The sequence below is a fragment of the Saccostrea echinata genome, unplaced genomic scaffold (genome assembly GCF_033153115.1).
Source record: "Saccostrea echinata isolate AGI-Se365-2 ecotype Australia unplaced genomic scaffold, CSIRO_AGI_Sech_v1 ptg000001l, whole genome shotgun sequence".
NCBI lineage: Eukaryota > Metazoa > Mollusca > Bivalvia > Ostreida > Ostreidae > Saccostrea > Saccostrea echinata.
In genome coordinates this window covers 5636833-5662923 of record NW_026889750.1, presented here as the reverse complement: position 1 = coordinate 5662923, position 26091 = coordinate 5636833, and the positions used below count along the sequence as shown (strand labels likewise).

General features: G+C 32.6%; 1 protein-coding gene across 1 annotated transcript; it reads left to right on the top strand.

Moving 5' to 3' along the window:
* Window positions 1-23779, top strand: LOC133182498 (uncharacterized). Its single transcript, XM_061317374.1, has 6 exons — window positions 1-157; window positions 6332-6524; window positions 17748-17850; window positions 18217-18362; window positions 20267-20686; window positions 23029-23779. The coding sequence occupies exons 2-6, from the start codon at window positions 6407-6409 to the stop codon at window positions 23463-23465; spliced, it is 1224 nt and encodes a 407-aa protein (XP_061173358.1). The 5' UTR covers window positions 1-157; window positions 6332-6406; the 3' UTR covers window positions 23466-23779.
* The last annotated feature ends 2312 nt before the right edge of the window (window positions 23780-26091 follow it).

Sequence of the window (26091 nt, the reverse complement as noted above, 5' to 3'; positions counted from 1 at the left end):
TCACTAAATCCATTCAACGGAGCCAGGCGTGAGAGTCATGGTCATTGGATTAAATTATTTCTCGCTTTGCGTTCATTTGCGATAACATGAAGGTGTTTTCCCACTATATGAAGTGAAAAATCAATTCATTTTCAGGATGAAGGAACTGACTAATAAGGTAAGGATTTCATGAAATTTTCATTTCAAATGATATTAATAACATCGTTTGGAAATTATTTTATGCTCTTTCTCTTTCTCTCTTTCTTGTTAATTAAATGCGGTTAAGGTAATGTACTCCAAAAACCATTAAGAATTATTAGGTTTTATAATAAAATATATCACCATTTTTCAATAATTTGATACGCATAGTACCATTATCACCCGAAATTTCAATGTATACTTAAGCTTAAATAAAATATCAGTAAAATTGAGTTACATGATGTGCTTTTCGCATACATAAAGCAAAATGAAATTCGAAAAATAAACACTTCCCATCCAGAGGCTAAACAAAGAATGAAAAATATGACTGTTGCCTATAAGTACTCAAATAAATGGCGTTTTACTTTTAGTGCTGAAAAATCAAAAAAAAAAAAGTATTTAGTAACTATGCATGGCATGTTGGTGACAAGGTCATACCAATTTCGACAAATTACGTTCATGTTGGGGTACAACAGATATTAAACCTTCAATCTTTAGCGAACACTACCCATTCCTGCGAAAAAGGAAGGAAATCCTACTTAGGAATAAAAGCAAATATATTTAAAAAAAAAAGCAAATATGTTCAAAAAGCCTACCCCAAAACTTTACTTAATATTTATAAGAAAGTTGTATCACCTTCAGTGTTATTCGGTTGTGAGTTATGGAACAATTTGAAAACAAAAGACTGGAACATTTTGAATAGGTTTCAACATTTTATTGTAAAAGACATAGAAAATTTCAGATCAGCTATTTGTGAAAGGATGTTAGGATTACAACCAATACAAGCCGAAATTGACAAAAAAAAACATAATTCTTTGGAAAGCTTTGCTGCATGGGTAGTAATCTCCTTCCGAAACAAGTTTTTACAATACGAATGTTTGAGTCTCTCAACCACAACTAAACATCAAAATTCGGTTTTGTTATAGATCATGTCTTTATTATCCAGATATATTCTCTAGAAGGATTCCTTCAGACATATGCACAGGCAATACCTGTTTTCCACCCAAAAATATTTGGAAGAACGTTGTAAAACAGGCCATTAATTCTTTCAATTTTTCATGGAGAGATATAATTCACTCCGATCCAGATTTTGCTGACTTCAAGTTTCTTCATACAACTGTACATTCGGCTTCACTTTGGACATATTCACTTTCAACAAAAGAAATTCAAGTAGTTAGGTACATTGCAAATTTGTGGACTCTTGTACCGAAGAAGGATGCATATCAATGCATTATCTGCTCGAAACCCTTTACAAACAGTTTTCAACATGCCGTAGCTTCTTGTTCTATAATATCTAATGAAAGAACTTAATTTATGTTTGAATTATCAACTGAATACAATGATGTTTACAAAGATTTTGTCACTTTAAACGAATACAATTTTTATTTATCCGTTCTCAGAGGTACCCATGACCAAGTTTCAGACAAAAAGAAATTCATGTTAAAATGTTTTTCATTTTTCTAGTTTAGCTTCTAGTATAGCCACTTACCGCAATAAAGTGTATGATAAACACACATGAGATGTTTTTATTTTTTCATACAGAGCATATAAGCAAATTGTACATACCGCAAATTTTCACTGATATAGATATGTTGTAATTATTAATCTCCAAATGGGGGGGGGGGGGTGTTAGATTGAATGTACTCCACAAACCACCAAGATATATTAGGTTATATAATAAAATATATCACCATATTTTATTAATTTGATACGCATAGTACCATTATCACCCGAAATTTTAGTGTATACTTAAGAATTAATGAAATATCAGTAAAATTGAGTTACATAATGTGCCTTTCGCACAAATAAATCAAAATGAAATTCGAAAAAATGAACACTCTTCCCATCCAGAAATTAAACAAAGTAAGAAAAATATGACGAAAATGATCAGTTAAAAAAAATAAATACTGTTATTATTTCTCAAAGAAAATGGTGAAAATGACGAATAGTGACCAACCTCATAAATTAAGTTTTCTATATAATCTTACTAAATATATTGATTGTTTATTAATACGTTAAAATATGCGTGGGTTCTACTGAAGAATTTCTGTTTCTTTGTTTGTGGTGAGACCTAGTACAAGACTACTAGCACATGGAATTTTTCAATATTGAGAATCTTTATCAGTCGTGAAAAAAGCTGTGGGGCCTCATTAATTTTATATCACGCTCATTCTATAAAAAGAAACCCAAATAATGAGAATACTTTTATGATTTTAGACCTTCATTAAGGGGAACAAAATATGTTTGCCAGGTAGTAGAGTCCCACTGAACTACACGCTGAAAAAATCTCTCAAGCATACGACACAAAAACCATAACATGAATTTATTCCTAATTTAAGAAAGTCTTGAACACTCGAAGACTAGAGAGTTCTAATTGTAAGGCTGTTCTATGCAGAAAGATTGATCTGCCCTTATGAGATGTAAGATATACACTGGAATGATACAAATTGTAACTCTGACTGTTACTCTACTAATACATTAAAACATTAATATGACATCATGTTTTGTTCTTTTAATACGTTCTATTTCTTGAAAGGCCCAAGACAGTCCAATAAGTTACCTGTAACCGTCAAATAAGTTTAAAAATAATCTGTCCATAATTTTAAAAAATGGACAGTATTTAATAACTTATTGGACGGCTACAAGTAAGTTATTGGATTAAGAAAACACAACAAAGACACAAATAAATATTTAAAGTAATGAATCCAACATGTATTACAATGTAATGAAATATATATTCCAAATCACGGAAACGAAACCTGAGACTTTGTAATTGTTCCAATAAAGATGAAATGTTTATTCCAAATCACAATGAATGTCAAAACTTAACTTGGAAGGAAATATCTCCGAATTCTATTGGAACGTAACTTACACCAACAACCCGCTTGGGGATATCACTTCTCCTTTTTAATGTCTTCCTAACAAGAATCAATCGCTCCTTCTTTCTCACTAGAACTCTGAATAATTTTGCTCAATTTCTGCAAGAGCACATCGTTTCTTCTATTATAGGAATGCAAGGGTGTTTGGTCAAAATTCTTTGCCCGATTTGTTTCTGACTTCAGAACAAGAGGCCCCTGGGCCACAACGCTCTCCAGAGTAACTTTGGCCCTGCTGTTCTTCACCAGATTTCCCCTTTGTAATACTCATTGTGCCCCCACACTACACCAGGGGGTTGATTTGAACAATTTAGAATCTACACTACCCAAGGAAACTTGTGCATAAGTTTCAGTTTTTCTGTCCCAGTCGTTCTTGAGAAGAAGATTTACCAAAAAAATTCCTGTATATTTCAATGTAAAACTTGGATTCCCTATTGTGGCCCCATCCTACCCGGGGGCCATGGTTTGAACAATTTAAAATTTACACTACCCCAGAATGCTTCCACATACTGTAAACCAACATTAATTCGCGTGCGATAGATATTCGCGAGTTTTGCGACCTACTTTAACTTGCGAATATTAATCGCCCAAGGATGTTTGTACCTTCTTTGGTTAAAACTGGCCCAGTGGTTTTTGAGAAGAAGATGGAAATGTGAAAAGTTTACAGACCGACGGACGGACAGACGGATGGACGGACGGACGACGGACAACAGGTGATCAAAAAGCTCACTTGAGCTTTCAGCTCAGGTGAGCTAAAAAGCTAATAATTTTATTGATTTCTTTTACACCCAACATCGCGATGTCCTTAATTAAGCATGAAAACATCTACGTTGGGCACTGTGTAGCATTCTCTCAGTTCAAGAATACATTCACTGTCCATTCAATTTCTCTAATTTTAAAAAGCTTCTTTTAAATCATCTCAATATTGTTGATTTAATTATGGAAATCTTTCTACGTTTCCTCTGTTTTTCTGCATCCTTGAATAGCTAGCCTTGGCTAAAAGTTGAAAAATATTTGAAAAAACGTCAACTTTGCGTTCAAAGTTCATTATCCTACGTCCGTCCAATAGTTCTTTTTTCTCATAGAATGGACAGTTTTCGACCTACTATCTTTACTTAGACCACAAAAGTAACTGAATACATTATTCACATGTATTTTCCCCATGTCAGTCAACAACAATGATTTCTGCTCACTAATACTTTCTGCATTATTGTCTTTAAAGATTTTTCTTGGGGAAATATGGCGGATACCCTATATTGAAAAAATAACTAGATAAACTCAAAATGATATAATTTCTCAAACAAGATGGGCGAAATAGGTGTGCTAGATGCCTATAGCTTCAAATGTTTCAAAATTAAATTCAATCTGTGATCTTTTAGCATTTAGAGCAAGAGTGCAAAGTTTTAATTAATAAAAGGTATAAAATGAAGTAAAAATAAATTTCTGCGGAAAAATTCTCTCGCCAAAAACTATTTTATGTTATAAAAAAAAATTAAGAACTTCCTGTGATTTGAACCCAAGCGATAAAAATCCTGAATATCATTTTTCTTTCTCAGACACTGACATGCTTATCACTACACCATTTTACTCATGACAAGAAGCGGCATTTAAATCTTGTTTGTGATATGACTCTTGAACAACGGTTCGGACTTAAAATTTCTTGGAAAGATTCGAATTTTGTGTCGTAAAAGTGTATTTTAAGGTAGAGTGAGTCCTTGCCCCATGTTTTGTGAAGCAAAAATACATATTTTTTAAACATACTTTGAAGATATACTGTGGAATCATCATTGTTAGTGGATACCAGAGTTCGTGGAATTTATTGGTTACCCTTACCCATGAATCTACATCCGACGAACTTTTATTTTGTAAACATATTGATTCATGAAATCTACGGTATAAACGAGTAACCCACTAAATAACGTCAGCACGAACAAGTAAAATTTTCCTTGCTCCCGAACATTGACTCCCACGAATTAATTAAAATGATTTCACAATACTTTCAAATAACATTGAGCGAAGACCCAAATATATAGAACAATTGTGTTATTGACTTCAATAGTCTCGTTTGAAATCATCATTTCGCAAGTTTTATGGTCGATACAATGATATCATGAAGTCAAATGTTAGTTGTTAGGCCATTATTTACACACTGAATTGTCCATGGATTTTTCCCTTTTCCCCGATCATGACAAGGGGTACACGGCGAGTGTAACAGATCAGCAGGGGATGCTCACTCCTCCATGGCACCTGATCCCACCTTGATATTTTTGTAGGTCCGTGTTTGCTCTGCACCCGATTTGTATCGTTTCAATGGACTTTCAACATGAATAGTGTTTTTTATCTCCATATTTCATGTTATAGCAGTCGTCCGCGTGGCTCAGTGGTTAGAGCGTTCGCTCTAGAATCGCGGAGTAAGGAGTTGATCCTTAGGTCGCGGGTTCGAATCCCACTGTGGGACGTGGAGACCTGTTCTTCGCAGGAAACCGGATAAACCGAGGTCCCGTGTCGCAGTAGGTGCTGGCACGAAAAAAATCCCTCACTGCTCAATGGCCCTGAGTGCCGAGTATAGGTCAGAATTTGCAGCTCTCCACCGGCAAGTGTTGGCATCTCCATATGAGTGAAAGATTCTCGACAGGGACGTGAAACAAAAAAACAAACAAAAAAAAATGTTATAGCATAAAAAATAATCATTTTTTCCTCTTTGGTGTGTACATGCTATTTCATAGACGAATGATTTTAACACTTGTGAGATCGTTACAAACACACATACATCATTGTTAACTGAAATACCAACGAATGTTGTGTTATAATTGAGATTCAATTTTTATTTTTTTATTTGTCGATGCATATATAGGCATTTTTCTCGGCTTGTTTGTCCATCTTAATTTTTCAATAAAGAACATTTTCATTAGGTTTAGAGCTTCCTTCACTAATGACTTTCCCGTGACCAATATCTGATTCAGTATTATGACACCATGCGTGTTTGATTGGTGGAAACAGAAACCTTTCATCAGGGAATTGCTTTCTTTAAGATGCCATTTCGAATTATTTGATTAGGAAAGCAAGAATCTTAATAGAACTCTCAAAGAGATGAACGATTTATCAATCAACGAATATTAAAGTGTTTGTTTAATATACAAGTGTATTAAAAAAAGTTCTTTTGACGTCAAATCATCAATAACCTAAAAGTGTCTGTCTACCTGTGATAAATAACGAATTGCGTGTAGCAAAAATTGTGTGTAACAAATATCTTGTTATTTATAACTCATTTGTTTCAGATACCAGTTATGAGGCACGACATTTTCTTCCATGAAGATCTTTTTAAATTACCTTGAAGGACTCCTTTGCCAGAAATGACGAGGAGGAGAAAAAGGACTAAAGCTATTTTTCAGATTATGAATTTCGTCATACTGACGTCAATTCTCACTTTCGCCATGAACAATGTCGTCCTCGGAATGTCCGCTTATCGAGGTAAGTATATTTACATTTCCAAATATTTTTCCTTAAGATTCTTTGCACATTAGAAAAAATTCATGTTCTCATGAACTATCGGGATGAGTAAGAATATTTCCATTGTCATGTGATTAAAGTCAAAAATAGTGCAAACTTTGTTTTTCAAAAATGATCAAAAATATGTGGCAAGTCATCAGAAAAATAATGTAAATATAAGATATGAATTTAATTTTTGAGAATTCATGAGGTACATGAACTACAACGCTTCACGCCTGCATATTTATCATGAAGCGCTAACGAGCTTCATGAAATATGCCGGTGTGAAGCGTCGTAGTTCATGTCCTCATGAATTCTCAAAAATTAAATTCATCTCTTAAATATTTATATATATTTGAGTGAAAAGAAGAAAGTACACTAGGTTCACATATAGCTTGCATAAATAATTGATCTCCATATTTTCTACAATTCTTAATATTGCATCAGCCAAACTTTCAAAATTTCAAATAAGACAGCGAAATTGATAGATGTTTGGGAAAATAGATTTCCAAATAAAAATAATATCAGCAGATTGAAATAGATGCAAATAATAAAAATATGGCATATTAACCTAAGTAAACCAGAAACTTTGCTATTGCTCGCAATAGCAATGTCAATATGAGCTGATCCTTGCAGTGCGTTATGGGATTTGAAGACAGAGTAAGCAATTCCTTTTAAATAGTATGCAAGCTTTCAAAATTTACCAATTTTTGTTTCCCGGGCAGTTTTTGAAAACAATTTTGTACAGTCGATACCAATTTTTTCTTTCCCGTTTTTTGATATCAGTTTGACTTGATGCTAGCAATATTTCTTTGAAGTTTGAAGAACATTTTGTAGACAGTTTTTGAGATACATATATATGAAATTAAATTTTTTCACGTCTGTTTACATATCCACAATCAATATTTTGAACATTTTAAACGTTGAATGCAAAACTGAACTGTAGAAATTATCAAGAGGGAATGTGTTTGTCACTTTACAGGGAAACAATATTAAAACTAAAAAATAAAATTGTAAGCCCAATCACTATCTTCTCCTCAATTAGTGCAAGTATAAACCAGTAGAGCTTAAGACTCATCAGAGACGTTTGGTTTCTTCTTTGACGATTTATCTATTTTTCATTATATGAGAATGAAATGAAAATAACATTTGCCTAATGCATTTATTTCAATAAACATCTCACTAATATTCTTGACAGCTGCTGGTTTATCAAGCCCATCATTACGAGGTTTACATTTGATACGCCAACAATAAACTTTATCTGCTTTTATTTTATCTTGTTTTCAAGAAACGTTTCTTTCAGTAGTGTTTAAACATGCGTCAGACTGAAACCAAAGGAATAAGAACTGTGTTGAAAATTGGGTGATTTACAATCAATGTCTGGATCAAATTGCCAAAATAATTCAGATGCGGCTCAATTTTTTTTTTATCGGTTTGTAATACAGGAGTAAAATAAATAAATTTGCAGCTTAAGAACGAAAAAAGCTGATTTTATGAAACATGGTGTTTCCAGAAATTATTGAGAATTTTTTGTGGTAAAAATATTTTTAAAATAAAATATTTATAGTTTGAAATCAATTTTTATCTAAGGACAATACTCGATACTTTTTCATGTTATGCGCAGTTTTTAAGCATAAAACACCATTTACTTTGTATATTTCCTTTCGGTTACTTATGTTCAAAATGATTACTTTTGATAACAGGAAGTTTATTTGTAGATGTGTTTTATCAAAGAATGGCAAAGCTAATGATACTTCTGAAACACTGAGTATTCCAATGTTTAGTTTTGTTTCTCTTGACAAAAATATTGAAATATGGACAAGAATTTAGCATAGAGAAAGAGCTGGTAGGGTTAGGAAAGTAACCCCATTTTTCTACACTTAATATGTTATTCTAAGTAAGCCTTCTTTGATCTGTAAATGTTAGTTTACTAGGCCTACCGACTCTTTTCCTTAACTGAAATTCTCTACTTTGTCAATATTTTGTAACACGCAATACAAAGTGGACAATAAAATGTTCAGTGTTTCAGAAATATTACTAGGCTTAACAATCATCAACAAATAAATATCTAAAATAGGATATTTTATTTTCAAGAGCAGTAATTTTTAACAACAGCAGAAAACAAGAAGAACATAAATAGGTAGGGGAGTTTTCCATGCAAACTGCATGCATCATAAGAAAGTAGAGGTTATTATCATTTGTGACCGGTCAACAGGGAATGCTTACTCCTCCATGGCACCTGATCCCACCTATGTATTTAGAGGTCTGTGTTTGTTCTGTTCCCTATTTGTATTGTTTCAATGGACTTTTGATTACTGTTCGTTATCTCTCTCCATATTTCATCATTAAATAAAATAGTGACATTAAATTATATTAAATGTTATTAATCCAATATTTTAAGATTAATGTTTTACAAAAATTCTCAGTAATTTATGGGAACACCATTTATCAATTTTTTTAATTTTCGAATATAATAATAAAAGATCTGATTCTTCAAGCTTGGTAAAGCATTGAGATAATCATGAAATAATGTTAAGAACCATTTATGTATAACAGCAATTATGGTCAGTGAGTTTTCCCTCAATGATAGGAATGTCAATTGTATTTCTAATCAAAGATAATGTCACGCTCACTGATGTCCTTTTATTATTTGTAGTTGGACTGGAAACCCCTAAAGAAAACAAAAAATCAATAATACTTATAAGGCATTTATTAGTAAAGAGGGATAATGAAACAAAAATTTTCATAAAAATTGTGGTCAACAAGATTTTCTATAAAAAATGTAATTATGAAAAAAAAAATGGAGATTAGGTACCTTTTTTGACGGCATTTAGTTTCATCAACAGTCTACAAAATCTTGTCTATACAATAAGGCAAGTCTTTTTATAGCTTGTTTATCAAATATGGAGATAACAAACAGTAATAAAGCTCAAACTCCAAAGACAAAATACAAATCGGAATCAGACCAAACACAGACCTCTAAAAACATCAATGATGGGATCAGGTGTCATGGAGGAATACGCATCCCCTGCAGACCGGTCACACCCGCCATGTGCTCCTTGTCATGGTCGGGAAAACGGAAAAATTCGTAGACAATTCAATGTGTAAATAATGGCCTAAAAATTAGTATGGAAAACATCAGTCAACATAAGTAAGAAAAGTCTACTTATAGCTTGTCTTTAAAATAAGGCATACAACCTGCAAATAGTTTTTATTGTATAAAAATTCAGTACTTAGTATAAAGGGCATACATGTATAAAGAAAGTCTTACCACATTGAAAAAATACTAGAGTACTCTGTGGTAAAAAATGAAGGCATAAGCAGTGTCAGTGGGGATTGGAAAACCTTGCCATCAGTCTTGTCAGTGAGTTCTAGGCTAACACATTAACAGAAAGCACAGCAACTCAAAATATTTTTCAGATTTAAAACTTCTTTGTGATATGGCACTTGAATAAATTGTAGCAATCAGAAGATACTTAAAGAATCAGGTAGTGCTATTAAAGTGCATTTTTTAAAGTATATAGTTGGTCCTTGCTTCATGTTTAAAAATTTTTATAATACTTTGAAGTCGTACTTTAATATTATGGAGCAAGATCCAATCATAGGGAAAAATGTCTTAATACACAAAAGAGGCCAATATTGGTCTTTTTGGTGTGAGCTTTACAGATGAAGATGAATTATTTCAATACTTATAAGATTGTTGCAATTTGTACAGAGTTTGCAGCAAGCTGATGTTTACTGAGGGTTTTTTAATGCATATATATTCCATTTTATTTGTACAATCATGGGAATTTTAGCTCTCTATCTTTGTTTCCTCGGAAAAAAGTGTATTAGTTTTCGGTATTTAAAGGGAAATTACATTCTTTTATTAGGCAAACCAACTTTAACATATCGATTTGTTTATCGACATGAATGCACAGAAGGGCATTCGTTAAATGAACCCACGCAAATTAAGTCGAGCTTTTCTTTAATTTGCTGCCAACAAGTCTTAAATTGTTAACTTTTGCTTCCCTCTTCAAGCCACATTCTAGGCATTCATGATTCTTATTATTAACACATTATTTTATACTGCCAATAAAATATTTGCTTCCTTTAATTTTTTTCTTTAATATTCACATCATATAACAACCACGATAAAGTTGAATTATTTGATCAGTTGAGTCATCGACCTTTTATAGACTATATATGTTCTTTTCTGACATGTGCTGTCTATTAACATTTGTAAATTTTTCTAAAACCGAGAACATCTTGGACGAGAAAAACTTTCGAATTATTTGGCTTTGCAATTTTGTAAATATCTCTACATAATACAATTGTTCCTTTTAAAAAAAATGAAGAACTCTAGCTGCAGAACTGTAGATCTCCGAAAAAATATATTGACAGAACGGAGAGCTACAGTGCCACCCATTGAAAAAAAATGTATATTTATTGCTCACAAAAAAGTGCGCTGTTTCTCGATTTATTTCTCCATGCTTTTAAAACTGCCATCTCAAAATATTAATAACCGTGTGTTCCTAACATGTTCTTTTACCGTTTCCACAACAAAACATTCCTTATAATTCTCCTGGCCCTGAAATTGAAGCCATCGAAAATTTCGCCTATTTATACTTCGATTTTGGTTTGCAAGATAATTCGGTCCAACGACCTTCGTGCAGATGTCAACTACGAGAGGATTTGATAGAGGAGTAAGGATTTTTTTTTTTTTTTTTTTTTTTTTTTTTTTTTTTTTGAATCTAGCCTTATTGTAATTGAGGTAAGAATTTGGATAAATTAAACTCCTGTACCGAGCGCAACTTTTTGTGCGCAATAAATATACATTTTTTTCTATGGGTGGCACTGTAGATCTCTGGTCGTCCATCCCAATTTTTTTCAGACCAGCAAGCTACAGATCTGCAGCTAGAAGAACTCTTGTATGTGAAATTGAAAGTTTGATTAACGAGGTTCGCTCCTGAGCTTTTGAGCAGATTTTTATTTTAACCTATATTTAAAAAAATCTGCGTAATGTTTTAATTCTTAAAATAAATTTGGATTCTACAATGCCAAATAAACTTTATTTAGTTAAAACTCCATGATGAAATTCCATACCAAAAGCATTAAGTGAGGAACTATATTTTGTGGCGGAAGGTTTTTTAGAAGAAAATGATCATTTTTCTATTTCGAAGTACTTAAAGTATGTTAAGTTTGGATTCCTATTTTTACAAGCAGTCTGCACACAGAATTATTTTGTGCTGTGAACTGTTTTATACTGGTCCTAAATTATATATTTAATAAACTGTCATGAATTCAATCATCATATTTGATAAATAAATCAAATATATTGTGAAAATCAAGAAAAAAATAGCCCTAATTTAAGCTCAAAATTAGCACTATTTTAGTAATATCTAAAAATTAACACCACAGACCCCCACTTTTAACTTTCTTTTCTGAATATACAAGATACTTTTAACAATTCTTCTTAAATTCAGTAAAATGTCATTACTTTTAAATGAGCTTTTTGCTCGTTAAATTTGTAATGCTAGCAAAATGAATTTTTTTTAGTGCAAAAAGGTCAAATAATTGAACGTGCGGAGTAATTAAAAAAAAATTTTTCGTTGTCAAAAATTTTAATGGGTCTATTCAAGATGACATAACACTGTGTTTGTTCCCATAAGTTATTTGAATAAAAAATATCGGGGGAAAAACTTTAAAAAATTGATTTATGTAAAGACGTTTTTACAGTGCAAAAAGGTCAAACTAAATGCTCTGTAGCGCCAAAAGAAGCGCATTGATCCCAGTTTTTTGTTTTGATTTTTAATTACGCTATGTGTATAAATTCTAAAAATATACTTGATAAAAACATCTCATTACTTTTGATGTCAGGATCCAACCTCCTTAAATGGGCTTCATATCTTTAAAGATCTTCTAGGTTAGTCTTCTTGCAGAAAAGTTGAAATCATGATTAAAGTAAATAATGGCTGTTGTGCAGATTTCGAAAAAAGTAAAGGTCATGTTAAGAAGATATAAGATTTATCTTCCAAAGTTATTTGTTATAAATCTAAGATTTAATTCTACGTGGTATCATTGAAAAGTAAATCAATGAACCCTAGTTATATTTTCAATTTGACCTACGCATGGCGTATATATATATATAGAAAGAGAGAGTCATTGGTTCAATTCCCGTTCTCAAGCCGAGTCAATACTAAGAAACGCCTGGCATGAAATGTAAAAGTCACGGTTCTTTCGGATGAGACCTTGAAAACCGAGCTCCCGTATCACGGTAGGCGTTGGTCGTTAAAGATCCTTCACTGCTACGGTCATATGCGCCATGCGAAGGTCAAAATTTGTGCAACTTCACCTAAAGCAGTAGATGTCTCTGTATGAGTGAAAATTCTCGAATGGGACGTTAAACAACATATAAAAGAGAGAGGGGGAGGGGGTCTTTTACAAAAATTATGTAAAATTGAAAATTACTATTGCAAGAAGAGAAAAAATTTAGGTTTCTGCCATTCATTGGAAATTTTTTTAGAAGACTTGATTGAAGCCAAATTATATTTCTGTTGTCTTGTACAAAAACGATTTCTCATATACGGAGGTTGTCCATATATTTCGTGGACAATAATGTTCTTGTCGAAGTAAATGGTCCTATAGATATACTTATTGCATACCAAATATTTATTATGAAAATCCAAGTCAGAATAGTTTGGTTTTGGTTATTTGAACTCTTTTTTTTTTGGTAAAAATCGCGGTCTGTAAAGGTCGCAGATAGTGCGCACGGTCCAGGGTTAAAATGTTATAAGCTTTGAATTTAAGTTTTCTTGTTAAAATGATTATTTTCTTTTAAAAAAAACAAAACGTAGTAAAAATTAAATGCGTTTTAAATAAAGCGGTTATAGTCATTTTTTTTCATATCTTTAGTATAGCTTATTGGAAAGTTAGTTAAAAATTTAGAAAATAAAACGCAAAAAAATGACAGAAAAAGCGATTTCGGCCATCCGAATTGAACAACGGCCAATTTTAAAATCATGTTTTATTATTGTTGAAACGACTTCATAGAAAAACTAATTATTCAAACAACTGGAAATTATTGGAAACATTTTGGTTTATTTTTCACATGTGTATTTCTTGTGAGAAGGCCTTTCCTTTGGCACCATTAAAATTGACCTTTTGACCTTGACCTTGATGTTTGACTTACTTTTGAAAAACTTTAACCTTTTCCATATCTATTCAATGGTTGCTGCTGGGGCTTTCATATTTCACAGGTATATTCCTCGAGACAAGACCTTACTTTGGGTTCCAACATATTTGATTTGCATTTGAGAAAGTTTAACCTTTGCTATAAGTTGCCATACGGGGGCATCAGTGTTTCACAAACACATCTTGTGGGTTTTTTATTAAATTTAAACGCTTAGTTTGAGTCTTATTCATCATAAAGCTTTAAGTTAAATGCAAAATTATCATAATGGCACATTTCTTCAGTAAAGTTCTCAACAAAAAAGCACATATAGCTTTAAAAATTTTCTGCATAACTTAAATTTTGCCAAATATTTGGTAAGGTGTAGGTCTAAAAATCTTACCTTCACAAAACTGTATTCCATCCAATCAGTTGAAAATTTCATAGTATAAATGTGTAATATCTATATATTAACAAACAGTACAAATCGTAACATGATAAGCAATATACAATGCAAACGAAAATTATACAATACTAATATACATGTATATTAGATATTAAGAAATCAATAAGAGACCCAAAAAGGGGCTTGTCTCAGTGAATATACCTATGAATAATGAAAGCTCAAACACTAACCATTCAAAAGTTATGGCCAAGGTTGAAGTTTTTTTAGGTGATGAAATTCCAAGGTCAAGGCCAAAGGGTCAAAATTAATGGTACTCAGAGGAAAGCCTTGTCATAAGAAATACACATGGGAAATATAAAAGCCCTGGCACCAACTGTTCAAAAGTTGGCCTAAGTAAAATGTTTTTCAGAGTAGGTCAAACTCCATGGTCAAGGTTTAAAGTTCAAAGTTCTTGGTATCCAAAGAAAGGTTGTGTCACAAGGAATGCACCTACGAAATATGAAAGCCCAAGTACTAACAGTTCAAAAGTTATTTCCAAGGTTAAAGTTTTTTAAAAGCTGGTCAAACTCTTTGGTCGAAAGGTCAAAAATATCTATACCCATGGAAAGGTCTTGTCTCAATGAATATTTATGAGGTATGAAAGCCCTAGCATCAACTATTCAAAAGTAATGGTCAAGGTTAAAGTTTGATAATTTATTTTTGCAATAGTGGGTCAAACTTGAAAGTCAAGGTCTAGAGGTCAAACATGTTGCTTTCCAAAGAAAGGTCTTGTCACAAGGAATACACACGTGAAATATGAAAGTCAAAGCTTTATCCAATCAAAAGTAATGGGCAAGGTTAAAGGTTTTGCGGACAAACAGACAAACACATTCGCCGTTAACACTATGTATTGAGAAGGTCTGCGGAACATGTTGTAATCAAATTTTGTATAAAAGCAAAGGCCTAATAATTGATATGAAACACGTCAGCCATGATACGACTCAATGATACGCTAGCCAAAGTTTTAAACATGCAAACAGATGTGATGAGTTATATACATAAAAAATTATTAATGCTGTTTGAACAAGAAAATTGTCGTAAATAGAGAAAATGGTAACTTATTTAGGGCCATAATTTAGTAAGATGAAATAATTAGAAGCAAACCAGCAACTTTTCGCAAGTATTTAAAGCAATATTCCTCCAATTACGGAACTTTTGCACTCGCAATGTAGTTTATTATCTAAAATCCATGCATAATTCATACAGCAAAAATCGAAAAATAACTCCCCTGCGCAATTCTGTACTAAATTATCTATATAAATCTTTCCCAATACTCGTTTAGGTCAGTTAATGAGATCAATACACAGTGAATGTATTTAGAAGAATTTCTGAGAAATATTTGGTTTTCTTCGTCTGAGATTAACAATCTCAATGAAACATTTATCTTTTCAATATTTATTATGGAGAAATCTTGACCAAGAATAAAAAGGTCATAATTTGTCAAACTAATGTGCGGTGTACGTAGTTTTTGCTTGTAGTATAAGAAGAGAATTGTTCAAATAATGGTCCCTGGAGCTAGGAAAGGGCCATAATAGATGGTGAAAGTTTTACATAGCATGATATAATTAAAATTATACTAAGCCTCTTCTAATGAAACTAGAGGCCATAAATCATCACGTAAGTAGTAGAGCATCTTTTTGTAATGTCGAAATACCGGTATATTTGTTATATTCTCCCTTACCAAAGCTATTGCCTTCCTGCAAACATTTGCTGCAAGTCTGCAGCGAACTTGCTGCAGACATTGCTGCAAGCTTACTGCAACGAAGCTAAAGACACCATGACAGCCTATACAAAGCCTTTGTGATTGCAGCAAGTTTGCGGCAAGTATGCAGCAAGCTTGCAGCAAACATTTTGCCATGCAAATGAGGTTTGCTGCAAGTTAGCACCAAACACTGGATTTTCCAAATATGGAAACCTTGCTGCAAGCCTGCGGCAAACATTGCTGCTAACTTGTGGCAAGCAATATAATTATTGTTTTTAGCACGTTCCTGCGTACAAGCAGCAAATTCGCAGAAAGCCTTTGTCCTTAATCTGTTAATTATAGAGAAAATCCACCACATGTGTCTGAAATGATGCAAGCTAGTTTCTGAAGTGTCGATAGTCTCTCTTTATGTTCCTAGACAATGTTCACATATTATTCTTAATAAAATTAAAAAAAAATTTTTGGACATGTACACAAAATTAAAAACCTTTGCACATTACTTAACAATAAAATTTTACAGTTAATAGCAATTTATTTGAAAGCATATAACATTTATTATAATTGATTTGGAACCTTTAACACATTTAAAGAAACATACAAATGTGATATCAAAATAAAGATTAAAATTCATAAATAGATTAAGATTTGACCTAGCAAGTATATCAGTCACTTAAGCATGCTTTAAGAGATAATTGTTTCATATCAAAATAAAACAAATCAGATCTTACTAAATATATGTTGTGTATGCCAATGTACATCTACATCCAGAATTATGCTTTTGTAATCATTCAAAAAGGTATATATTCCTAGCAAAATACTGAAACATCTATAACTTCAATTCAAACATTTCAAAATGGCGAATTCTGTGTTGACCCCGGTACAATCTGCATTTCATTGGCTGATTTGACTTGTTTACTGTTCATGCGAACTTCCTGCAAACATTCAATTTGTTAAATGTTTGCTTCGAACTTGCTGCAACAACAGACTGGTGTGTATGTTTCTTGCAATGTTCCTGCAAACATGTTGAGTTCCTGCGAATTTGCTGCAAGCTTACAGCAATTGCTGCAATGTTTGCCGCAAGATCGCAGCTAGCGGCAATCATCTGCGAACAAGAAAATGTTCTTCCTGCTAACAATTTTGTTTGCTGCAAACTTGCGGCAGACTTGCTGCAGGTCTGCAGCAAACATAACAGTTCGGTAAGCGCTTGGTTGCTGGGGCAAAGACGAGTTCGCAACATGAGTTTAACATAAGGGATATATAGGAATGACCTTTAAAAACATCTTTTCAAGAGAGCATGGGCACAACTGGTCAAATGATAATTCAAGAACTTAAGAATTTACATATCATATAGATTCAAGTTTGTTCAAAGCATGGCGTGAGAGACTGGGTGAGGGCACAGTTGGGAGTACAAGTTCTATAGAAATCAAACATCTGGAAGAATCAGAAGGCTATATACAGTTTGTTAAGTTTTTATTTAATTTGGAGACAACAATACGAGATTTCATTCATCTACATTTTCATATTCATTTGTAAGGGAGAGAATAGTGATTTAGGGGAAACTGTGGCCAAAGTGCCACTTGTATTGCACCTTTTATGAAAATCGTACGTTAAAAGAATTTAGAAGTCCTTTTTATTTACGATTCTGTTTATACATTTTTGTCTGCACACTCTTCATAAACCGTTACTTTGGTACATTGCTGCATATCATTAATTAGTGAGTACTTGGATACAACTTTTAGGGAGTGGGGATTAGTGAGTGTTACTTGACTACACCTTTTAGGGAGTGGGAAACCTAAGAAAACTGAAATAAGATTTACTGAATTCTCTTATAAATAAATATAGAAACAAAATGAAAATAATTTCTATTTTTATATTCATATTTTATCCTAATTAATATATATTTAATAGGTGCATGGATAGGAGGAGATGTTTTCTGCCAGTTATTTGCCTACTTCAGCAATTCTCTGATCTCTTTCGTTATTTTGGGGGCAACTCTGGCGACATTTGAAAGGTGCAGTAGCATTATTGAATTAGATGTACATGCATGGAAATTATTTGTGCTCTGTATTACTCAAACAATATTAGGGACTGTAATGTAGAATGCTGTTGACTCGTCTAGACAATTAACAAAAAGAGCAAGAGTTTCTTTTCTGAACACATTATGATGGATTTATGGAATGCTTTCGTTAATTTTTTTTTTAAAAATATCCATTCTTACATTTTTCCTATTTGCATTCATACATGAAATTAGATATACAATGTATGCATAATAATCATCTTTTTTAAGAACACAGACCACAAACTCCTTGTCTTTGAGAATTGATAATAAAGTAATTTATCATTTTATGGAGAAAATAATTCATATTTTAATCTACAGGAAGTATGCTGTGATTGACCCGGACAAACATCTACAAGTATTTACACCAATCAACACCAAGCTTCTGGTGGCGGGATTTTGGATGTTGTCCGTCTTGCTTTGTGCTGGTCCCCTTTACGGCTGGGGAGAATATTCAAATTTTAAAGGTAACAGCATTCTCTATGTAATTTAAAGAGTAATTTTAAATACTCTAAACAGTTTTTTCTTTGTTGAACAAATGTTTTTACAGCGCTTCTTTAAGATCAACCTGATATATGTTTAACCACATTGTTTGATTTAATTTTGTCTCCTAATAAAACATACGTAATCAAAGATTACAAAGCTCACCTCGACGAATGTTATTTATAAATAAGGTAACTCTCACATCATATATTTTTTTCATAGTTAGTGTGCATCCAAAGATCAATATCAATGCAAGTTTCGTTTAAGTAGAACTTACAACTTGGAAAGTTACTTGGAAATGGACCTACTCTAAAAACATGTTCACTAATCAAAAAAATGTCGGTCAGTTCCAGCATCCGAAGCAAGTCTTGAAGTGTTCATCCTGAGATGCATTATCCATGCAAGTTTAATCATAACAAGCCATATAATTAAAGAGCTACTCCAAAAACATTACCCTGGTCACTCATCTGGAAAATGTTTCCAGATTCAACATCCGAAGCAAGTCTGGAAGTGTCCACCCCTAGATACATCATCTATGCTAATTTGGATAAAAGAATGGCTTAAATTCAGTTATCTGGAAAATATGGGTCAGATCCAGCATCCGAAGTAGGTTGGGTAGTGTCCATCCCTAGAAGCATCATACATGCAAGTTTGGTCAAGGAAGGGCTTATTGTTACTAGGAAATGGACTTGCTCTAAAAACTTTAACTTGGTTACCCATCTGAAAAATGTTGGTCAGATCCAGCATCCGAAGCAAGTCTGCTAGTGCCCATCCCTAGATGCATTATTCAGGTACATGTAAGTTTGGTCCAGGAAGGGCCTATAGTTATTTTGGAATAGACCTGCTCCAAAAACCTTAACCTGGTGAGTCATCTGGAAATCTTTGGTCAGATCCAGCATCGGAACCAAGTCAAGTATGTTCAACCATTGATGCATCATCCATTCATGTTTGGTCCTGGTAGGGCTTAAAGTTACTTGGGAATGGACCTTCTCCAAAAACTTACCCTGGTCACTCATCTTGAAAATATAGGTCAGATCTAGCATGCGAAGTCTGGTAGTGTCCATCCCTAGTTGCATTATCCGTGCAAGTTTGGTCCAGGTAGGGCTTATAGTTACTTGGAAATGGACTTGCTCCTAAAACTTTAACCGGGACCCGCCACAAACGCCGACGCCGAGGGTATAGCATAAGCTCATCTCGACTTCGTCGAGGTGAGCTAAAATCAATAGAAAATATGCTGATGATAACGAAGAAACAGTTCTTACTGTTTGTTTAATGCCAAGGAATTTAGCTACATGTACATAAATATTAATAAATTTTCTTATATCATTATTACTTATAATGATATATATAGATATTACTTAATTTGGCATGTAATTAAACTATCCCTTACAAAGAAAATATTTATAGTAAACTTTTGATATCTAAAGTAAGTTATAGATTCTAAAGTTAATCAAAGTACCAAAGTATATTGAAAATGAAGTTATCATAGTTTTTAATATAGTAAATCAAAGCTTGTATTTTATTGTAAATCAGAGTTTCTACTACAGTAAATTTAAGTATTTAAATATGAAAAAATATTTCGTTTCATTTATGAGATTTTTTTTATAAATAAAGGAAAGATTTCTGGTATATTGAAATAGTATTTCTAAATTCATCCTCATTGGTATGGAATTTCGAAGTATTACTGTGTTACTTTTAATAATTAAATAAAGTTAACGCTAGTGAACCATAGCAAATTCAATGGCTGAAGTTTTGACATTGTGCATGTTAATTACATCGGATCTATAGCAAGTGCGCTATAAATAAAAAACAGACAACACAATAAAATGAAAGACATTTGAAGTAGAGCGATTTCGTTAAGTTTACAAGCTCTTTTCAAAATTTTCAGGTGTAATGAAGATTTTGATTTCTGTAACATTGGATAGGAATGATTCAGAGAGCTTTACAGACTCTCCTCAGAATACAACGCTTGGCAGCATTTTGTGTCAACCGAACAACGGAACGCACTACAACAGAATGCAAGAAATTGCAGATAGGACAATGTCCACTGTCCTGCAAGAATGGCCTGGCACATTTCGTCGCTCATTAATAAGTAACTGTGAAAACGGACAAATTATTCTTCTACTCAGAGCACAAAAAACCGCAGTAGCCGATTTTATCTTCCGCGATATTTCAGTAATGCGTTTTGATGACGTCATTATGGAGAAAAACAATGAATCTGTCGGTCATGAGACAGGATTGTTATTGAAATCTACGGTGGATAGAAATGATTTTCAGCTGTACAGAGACACGTATATTTCTTTCCAAAGTAAGTTCACTATATATATTTACAATCTAATTTAATGAATTTGATTTTATATAAATCCCTGAATTTAAGTAATAGATCCTTTTCTTTAAAAAAAAAAAAGCACTTTCGTCATCATCTCATTATTTATTGATTCAACTTACCTGTAATGATTTTGATATGCTTTGTAAGATAACAGATGAGAAAACACAAAAAAAAAATTGTTACAATTGGGCAAAATTGTATTCAACCATATTTCAAGTGGAAGTCCTCACTACATAACTATCTCTACAAATATTTATCGACTATTGGTTCCAACTTTTTAATTACAAGAAAACTCTACAGTGCCTAGAATTCGAACACCCGAAATGTAACGTCTTCATTATCTTCTTCTTCCTACAACTATAATCCTATTAAAGGTGTCAATCCTGATGCCGAGAATAAGTTAACAACGAGAACCTTAACTCACATATTTTAAAAGGTTCAAAATTTAGGGAACCTGGATCTTTTATCTGGCGACAAAATTTCACAAATACTATGAATTCTATGGAATTTGAAAGAGAGGACCTTGACATTTTGTCAGAATGGATTAAAAGTATAAGATGTGTGTTGAATTCTCGTGTTAAACGGTTGAGGGACAATATGAAAACCATCTATCCTTCTGTCTTCAATAATTCACAAGTGAAAAAAGAATTAGATAGATTTCACGATTAATTTGCACTGGTTCCATCTGACAAAGCAGGTACCAACATAGGTTTTGTTTGTAAAGTTTATTATTACAATTGCAATTTTAAAAGAAATTGGATTTAATTGTATAAGTAGTAATCCAACTTTTACTTTAGTTCCCTTTCTAAAATGGAAATTATTTTTAAAAAAAAATCATATATCAGTTTTGAATAGTTTTAAAATTCCCAACGACCAAATTGAATTTGAATTAACATACAGCTGTACCTATATTTGATTCCTAAACTTCATAAACTTAAAAAATAACTTACAAAGATACATAGCGGATTGTAGTAAATGTTCCACCAAGCCCCTTTCTTTACGCCTCGCGAAAATATTAACAGCAGTGAAGGGAGACCTTCAAGAGTACTGTACATTTTTAGGTATCTACATATTATATCCACAGTTGCATACCTTGTCGTTGATCATGTGCAAACTTATTTTGTTTAAAAAATTCTAGTTCTTTGCACAATGAAATATGGAGATAACGAGCAGTATTCAAGCTCAAAGTCCATTAAAACAATACAAATCTGGAGAAGAGGAAACACGGATCTCCAAAAACATCAGAGCCATGGAGGAGTGAGCATCCCCTGACGACCGGTCACACCCGCCGTGTGCTCCTTGTCATGATCGGTAAATAACAAAAAAAGTCGACAATTCAGTGTGTAAATAATGGCCTAACTATTAGTATGAAAAACATCAGTCAGCATATGACTTAATGATAGATTGTATTTGCTGATTCCATAGTACATATTCTAAAGATGCTTGAGTTCCTCAGTTAATGCAATATCTATGATATCTTTGTAGACCAGCTCTTCCCACAAACTGTTGGAATTCCCATAGGCACTTATTATGTCCCATTATTAGCAGACATGTTTTTGTATTCGTATGAAGCAGAATTTATTCAAAAACTTCGAATTCTACATGAGAAAAGAAGTCTGTTGCTTTGGCCTTCATTTCCACATTAAGATATATCGACGTCTTTTTTACATTTAAAGTCCTACGTTGATTCTATATGAAAAATCTAGTGTAAAGCCAACATATCAAAAATCAAAAATTTTATGGTCAATAAAATGAAACAAACTGTTGTTAAGTCGAATGTTGACTGGTATCTTTCATTCAAATTGATATTTTATTTCTGTTTACCTATTCATGGAAGAGTACACGGAGGTTGTGACCGGTCTACCAGGAATGCTAACTTTTCCATGGCTCCTGATCCCAATCTGTGTTCAGAGGTCCTTGTTGGTTCTGCTCATTAATAGACTTTAAAGAATGATCACTGTTCATTATCTTACATTTCATGATAAATAAAAATCTCCCATGCTTTTTGATTGGGTATGATTTTTATATTGCTCGTTGTGTGTTTCTTTTTTACAACAAAAATGGTAGAGCTAATTAGAAAAAAATCATATCCGGTCATCAACCATCAATGTCAGATTAATACTAGTACATATGACCGCTACTCATATCACCATCAATGATTTTGAATTTCTCTTATATTTAATTTTTGAATTTCTGTGATGTAGATTGACATACATTTCCATTTAAAACTGATATTGAAGACTTTCACTTTAATTGATTGTAATATACAATGTTCAAAGTACATTTGTAAATTTAAATAGAAATATATCATTTATTTTCAGGCATTGGTGTATGCTCTTTGGATTTCTCACCTACAAACGCTTATGTGTTGTCCTCGACAATTTATGTGTTGTGCACTACTGTTATTGCACCCCTACTGCTAATGATATTAAATGTATTGGTTATTTACAAACACATTAAGTGCCCCTACTATTCACTTAATGGTGACGTTCCTTACCTCAGATGCGTCAACGTTGGAGGAATTGCGTCAGCTATGTGCTGTATACCGTATTATATTATTAACTTTTTGAATATGCATGGAGTAGTGATTAACAGAATAGTGAATATATTGTGTACAGCAATGTTTTACAATGCTCCACTTTGCATATCCTTGCCATTTCTAATTAAGTACATTTCAAAATTGCTCAAAAGGAGACCAACAAGGCCCATAGTGGAAGCAACGGAACTACAAAGCATTGTAGACTCAACAGTTGAGTGAGATTTTATGCAAGGGCACTGAAGTCTGTACAATGTTCATCTCAGGCAGCGATTGATTTTTTGTTCAAAGAATGTTTTTGACGTTTTATTAATTTCATTGCCTTCATTTACATCTCAGCCGTTGTTTAAATCAATACTTGATAGAATTATACGGTTTTTTTCACGGAACATAATAAAGATTTCTATACGAAGTCAATCTGGATTTCACATTAAGTATTTTTATCAATCAATGGTGGTTTTGCTATATCTTGATACTAGAGTTTTTTTATATCTTACTTTTTTTCCTGCCGTTATAAAGACGTTCTATTAAACTTAATCGATGAATTATAAATTTTGACTTGTTTTGAAAGAAACACATTATATATTTTATCCTTTCAGAACCATTTTACTTAGATTGGATACATTTAACTTGAAACAAACCAGTAAGTCAAAATTTAGAAGCGTATGAAAAATAACAATGTTAATTGTCATTCGGGAATAATTTTTATTGCCTAAATTTTTAACTACACTTATGCAAATCAGATAAAACTGATACAAAATTATGCTAGACAAAGCGTTTTATTGACAGTTTAATATTTTGCTTTTATTTTCATTCACATTTATGATATTAGTCTGGCGACACTTCATGACTCGCAGACATTTAAAATGTAAAGAATACTGAAAATAATACAATGTATATTGACTTTGTATAAAGCTACAGATCTAACCAAAAATGCAATTAATTTTTCGATCTTCCTTTTAAAAGATTATTATCAACCCGATTTTCAGGCTAATTGAGTTACCCGAGTGACTCAAATCTTGGGTCGTTTGAGTAAATCAAATGATTCGATTAAAATATGTCATCAGCTCATTTTATCATTTTACTATATTTTTATGCAAAAGAGATTTGAATAATGTACATGTAAAGAATGCTAAATATTGTATAAAAACAGATCCAATAAAAATTTCGAAACTTTTTATTAAATCTTCATTTTAGAAAGATTCTCATTGACTTAATTTTCGGGACATTTAAGTCGCTCAGATGAATCGAGTTTTAAGTCATTTGAGTCGTTTAAGTGACTCAAGTTTTAGGCCACCTCAAGTCACTCGAGATTTAGACCATTTGAGTTTCTTAAGTGGCCCATTGCTCTCCTTTCTCATCCAACCTTGTACACTGTGATTCATGCATCATGAGATGTAGGTAAACTTTTGAACATGCATAGATTTTACTTCCCCCAAATCTATTTAAATGAAATGAGCGGCAAGTTTAGAGGTAAATTTGTCTGTCCGCCTGACACAACTTTGCGGGAAAATATACTAGTAACTAGTAAACAGGGAAAGATTTATTTAATTATGCTTATAACGGGTTGCTAATGACCTGTTACAACATTTTGACCGTCATTGCTAAAGAATTAATCCATTGCCTGTCAATAATTTAGTGTAATTAGAGAAACCAAGGAATTATATTTGACAAGATTATCAAATATGTCCTATTTTGGTATTCATATGAAGCGGAATTTATTCCAAATCTTATACATGAGAAAAAGAAATCCCTTACTGTGTCCTTCAACTCGACATTTAGATATATCATTGACGTACGTATTATCAATTAACAATAGTTATTTCCATTCATATGTCGACACCATATACCCCAGTGAACTTGAAATAAAATACATGTATACTATAGAGTCTGATACATCTGTTTCATATCTGGATATTTTACTAGAAAAAGACGTTAATTGTAATCTACATGTAACAACAAAGCTTTATGATAAACGTGATGACTTTAACTTTTCAATCGTCAACTTCCCTTACTTATGCAGCAATATACCTTCATCACCTGCATATGGGGTGTATATCTTTCAGTTGATTCGATACGCAAGAGCATGCTCTACGTATGAACAATTTATAAAACGAGGTAAGTTATTGACAAATAAGTTGATGAAACAAGAATATCAACAGTCTCGTTTAAAGTAATCAATTCGTCAGTTCTATGGTCGATACAATGACCTTGTCAGCAAATACAATCTATCATTGAGTCATATGCTGACTGACGTTTTTCACACTAATTGTTAGGCCATTTTTACACACTGTATTGTCGACGGATTTTTTCCATTATTTCCCGATCATGACAAGGAGCTACGGCGGGTGTGACCAGTCGGCAGGGGATGCTCATTCATCCATGACACCTAATCCCACCTTTGATGTTTTTGGAGGTCCGTATTTGCTCTGCTTCCGATTTGTATTGTTTTAATAGACTTTGAGCTTGAATACTGTTCGTTATCTCCATATTTCATTCAAACTTTCCTCAAGGTTCTTTCATTTTTTTAGATTAGCTTTTTTTCAAGACTGGCCGACTGAAAATTTTAACAATTTTAAAAAAATGGAAACACTTTAATTATGATATTATTAGATTTTTGTTTTGCAAAAGTACAGAGAAATATAAAAATATCCTTTGATATAAGCTTACGTAATGATGACGTCCAGGTACCTATGCTGCTTTTTTTTTTCAATGCAATCCATCCAACTAATTTTGCGATATAACTGCAAGACTATGTATGGTCATTTTTTTTTATGTTTTAAGTTTTATTTTATGATAAATCAGTATGAAATTTACAGATAAGCTTAAAAGGCATTAAGTCCCTCTC

Excerpts from the sequence above, each read along its gene's own strand:
- LOC133182498 (XM_061317374.1), top strand. The coding sequence starts at position 6,407 with ATGACGAGGAGGAGAAAAAGGACTAAAGCTATTTTTCAGATTATGAAT. Across the intron at positions 17,851-18,216 it reads ACTCTGGCGACATTTGAAAG|GAAGTATGCTGTGATTGACC; the intron begins GTGCAGTAGCAT and ends TTTAATCTACAG. Across the intron at positions 18,363-20,266 it reads AGAATATTCAAATTTTAAAG|GTGTAATGAAGATTTTGATT; the intron begins GTAACAGCATTC and ends CAAAATTTTCAG.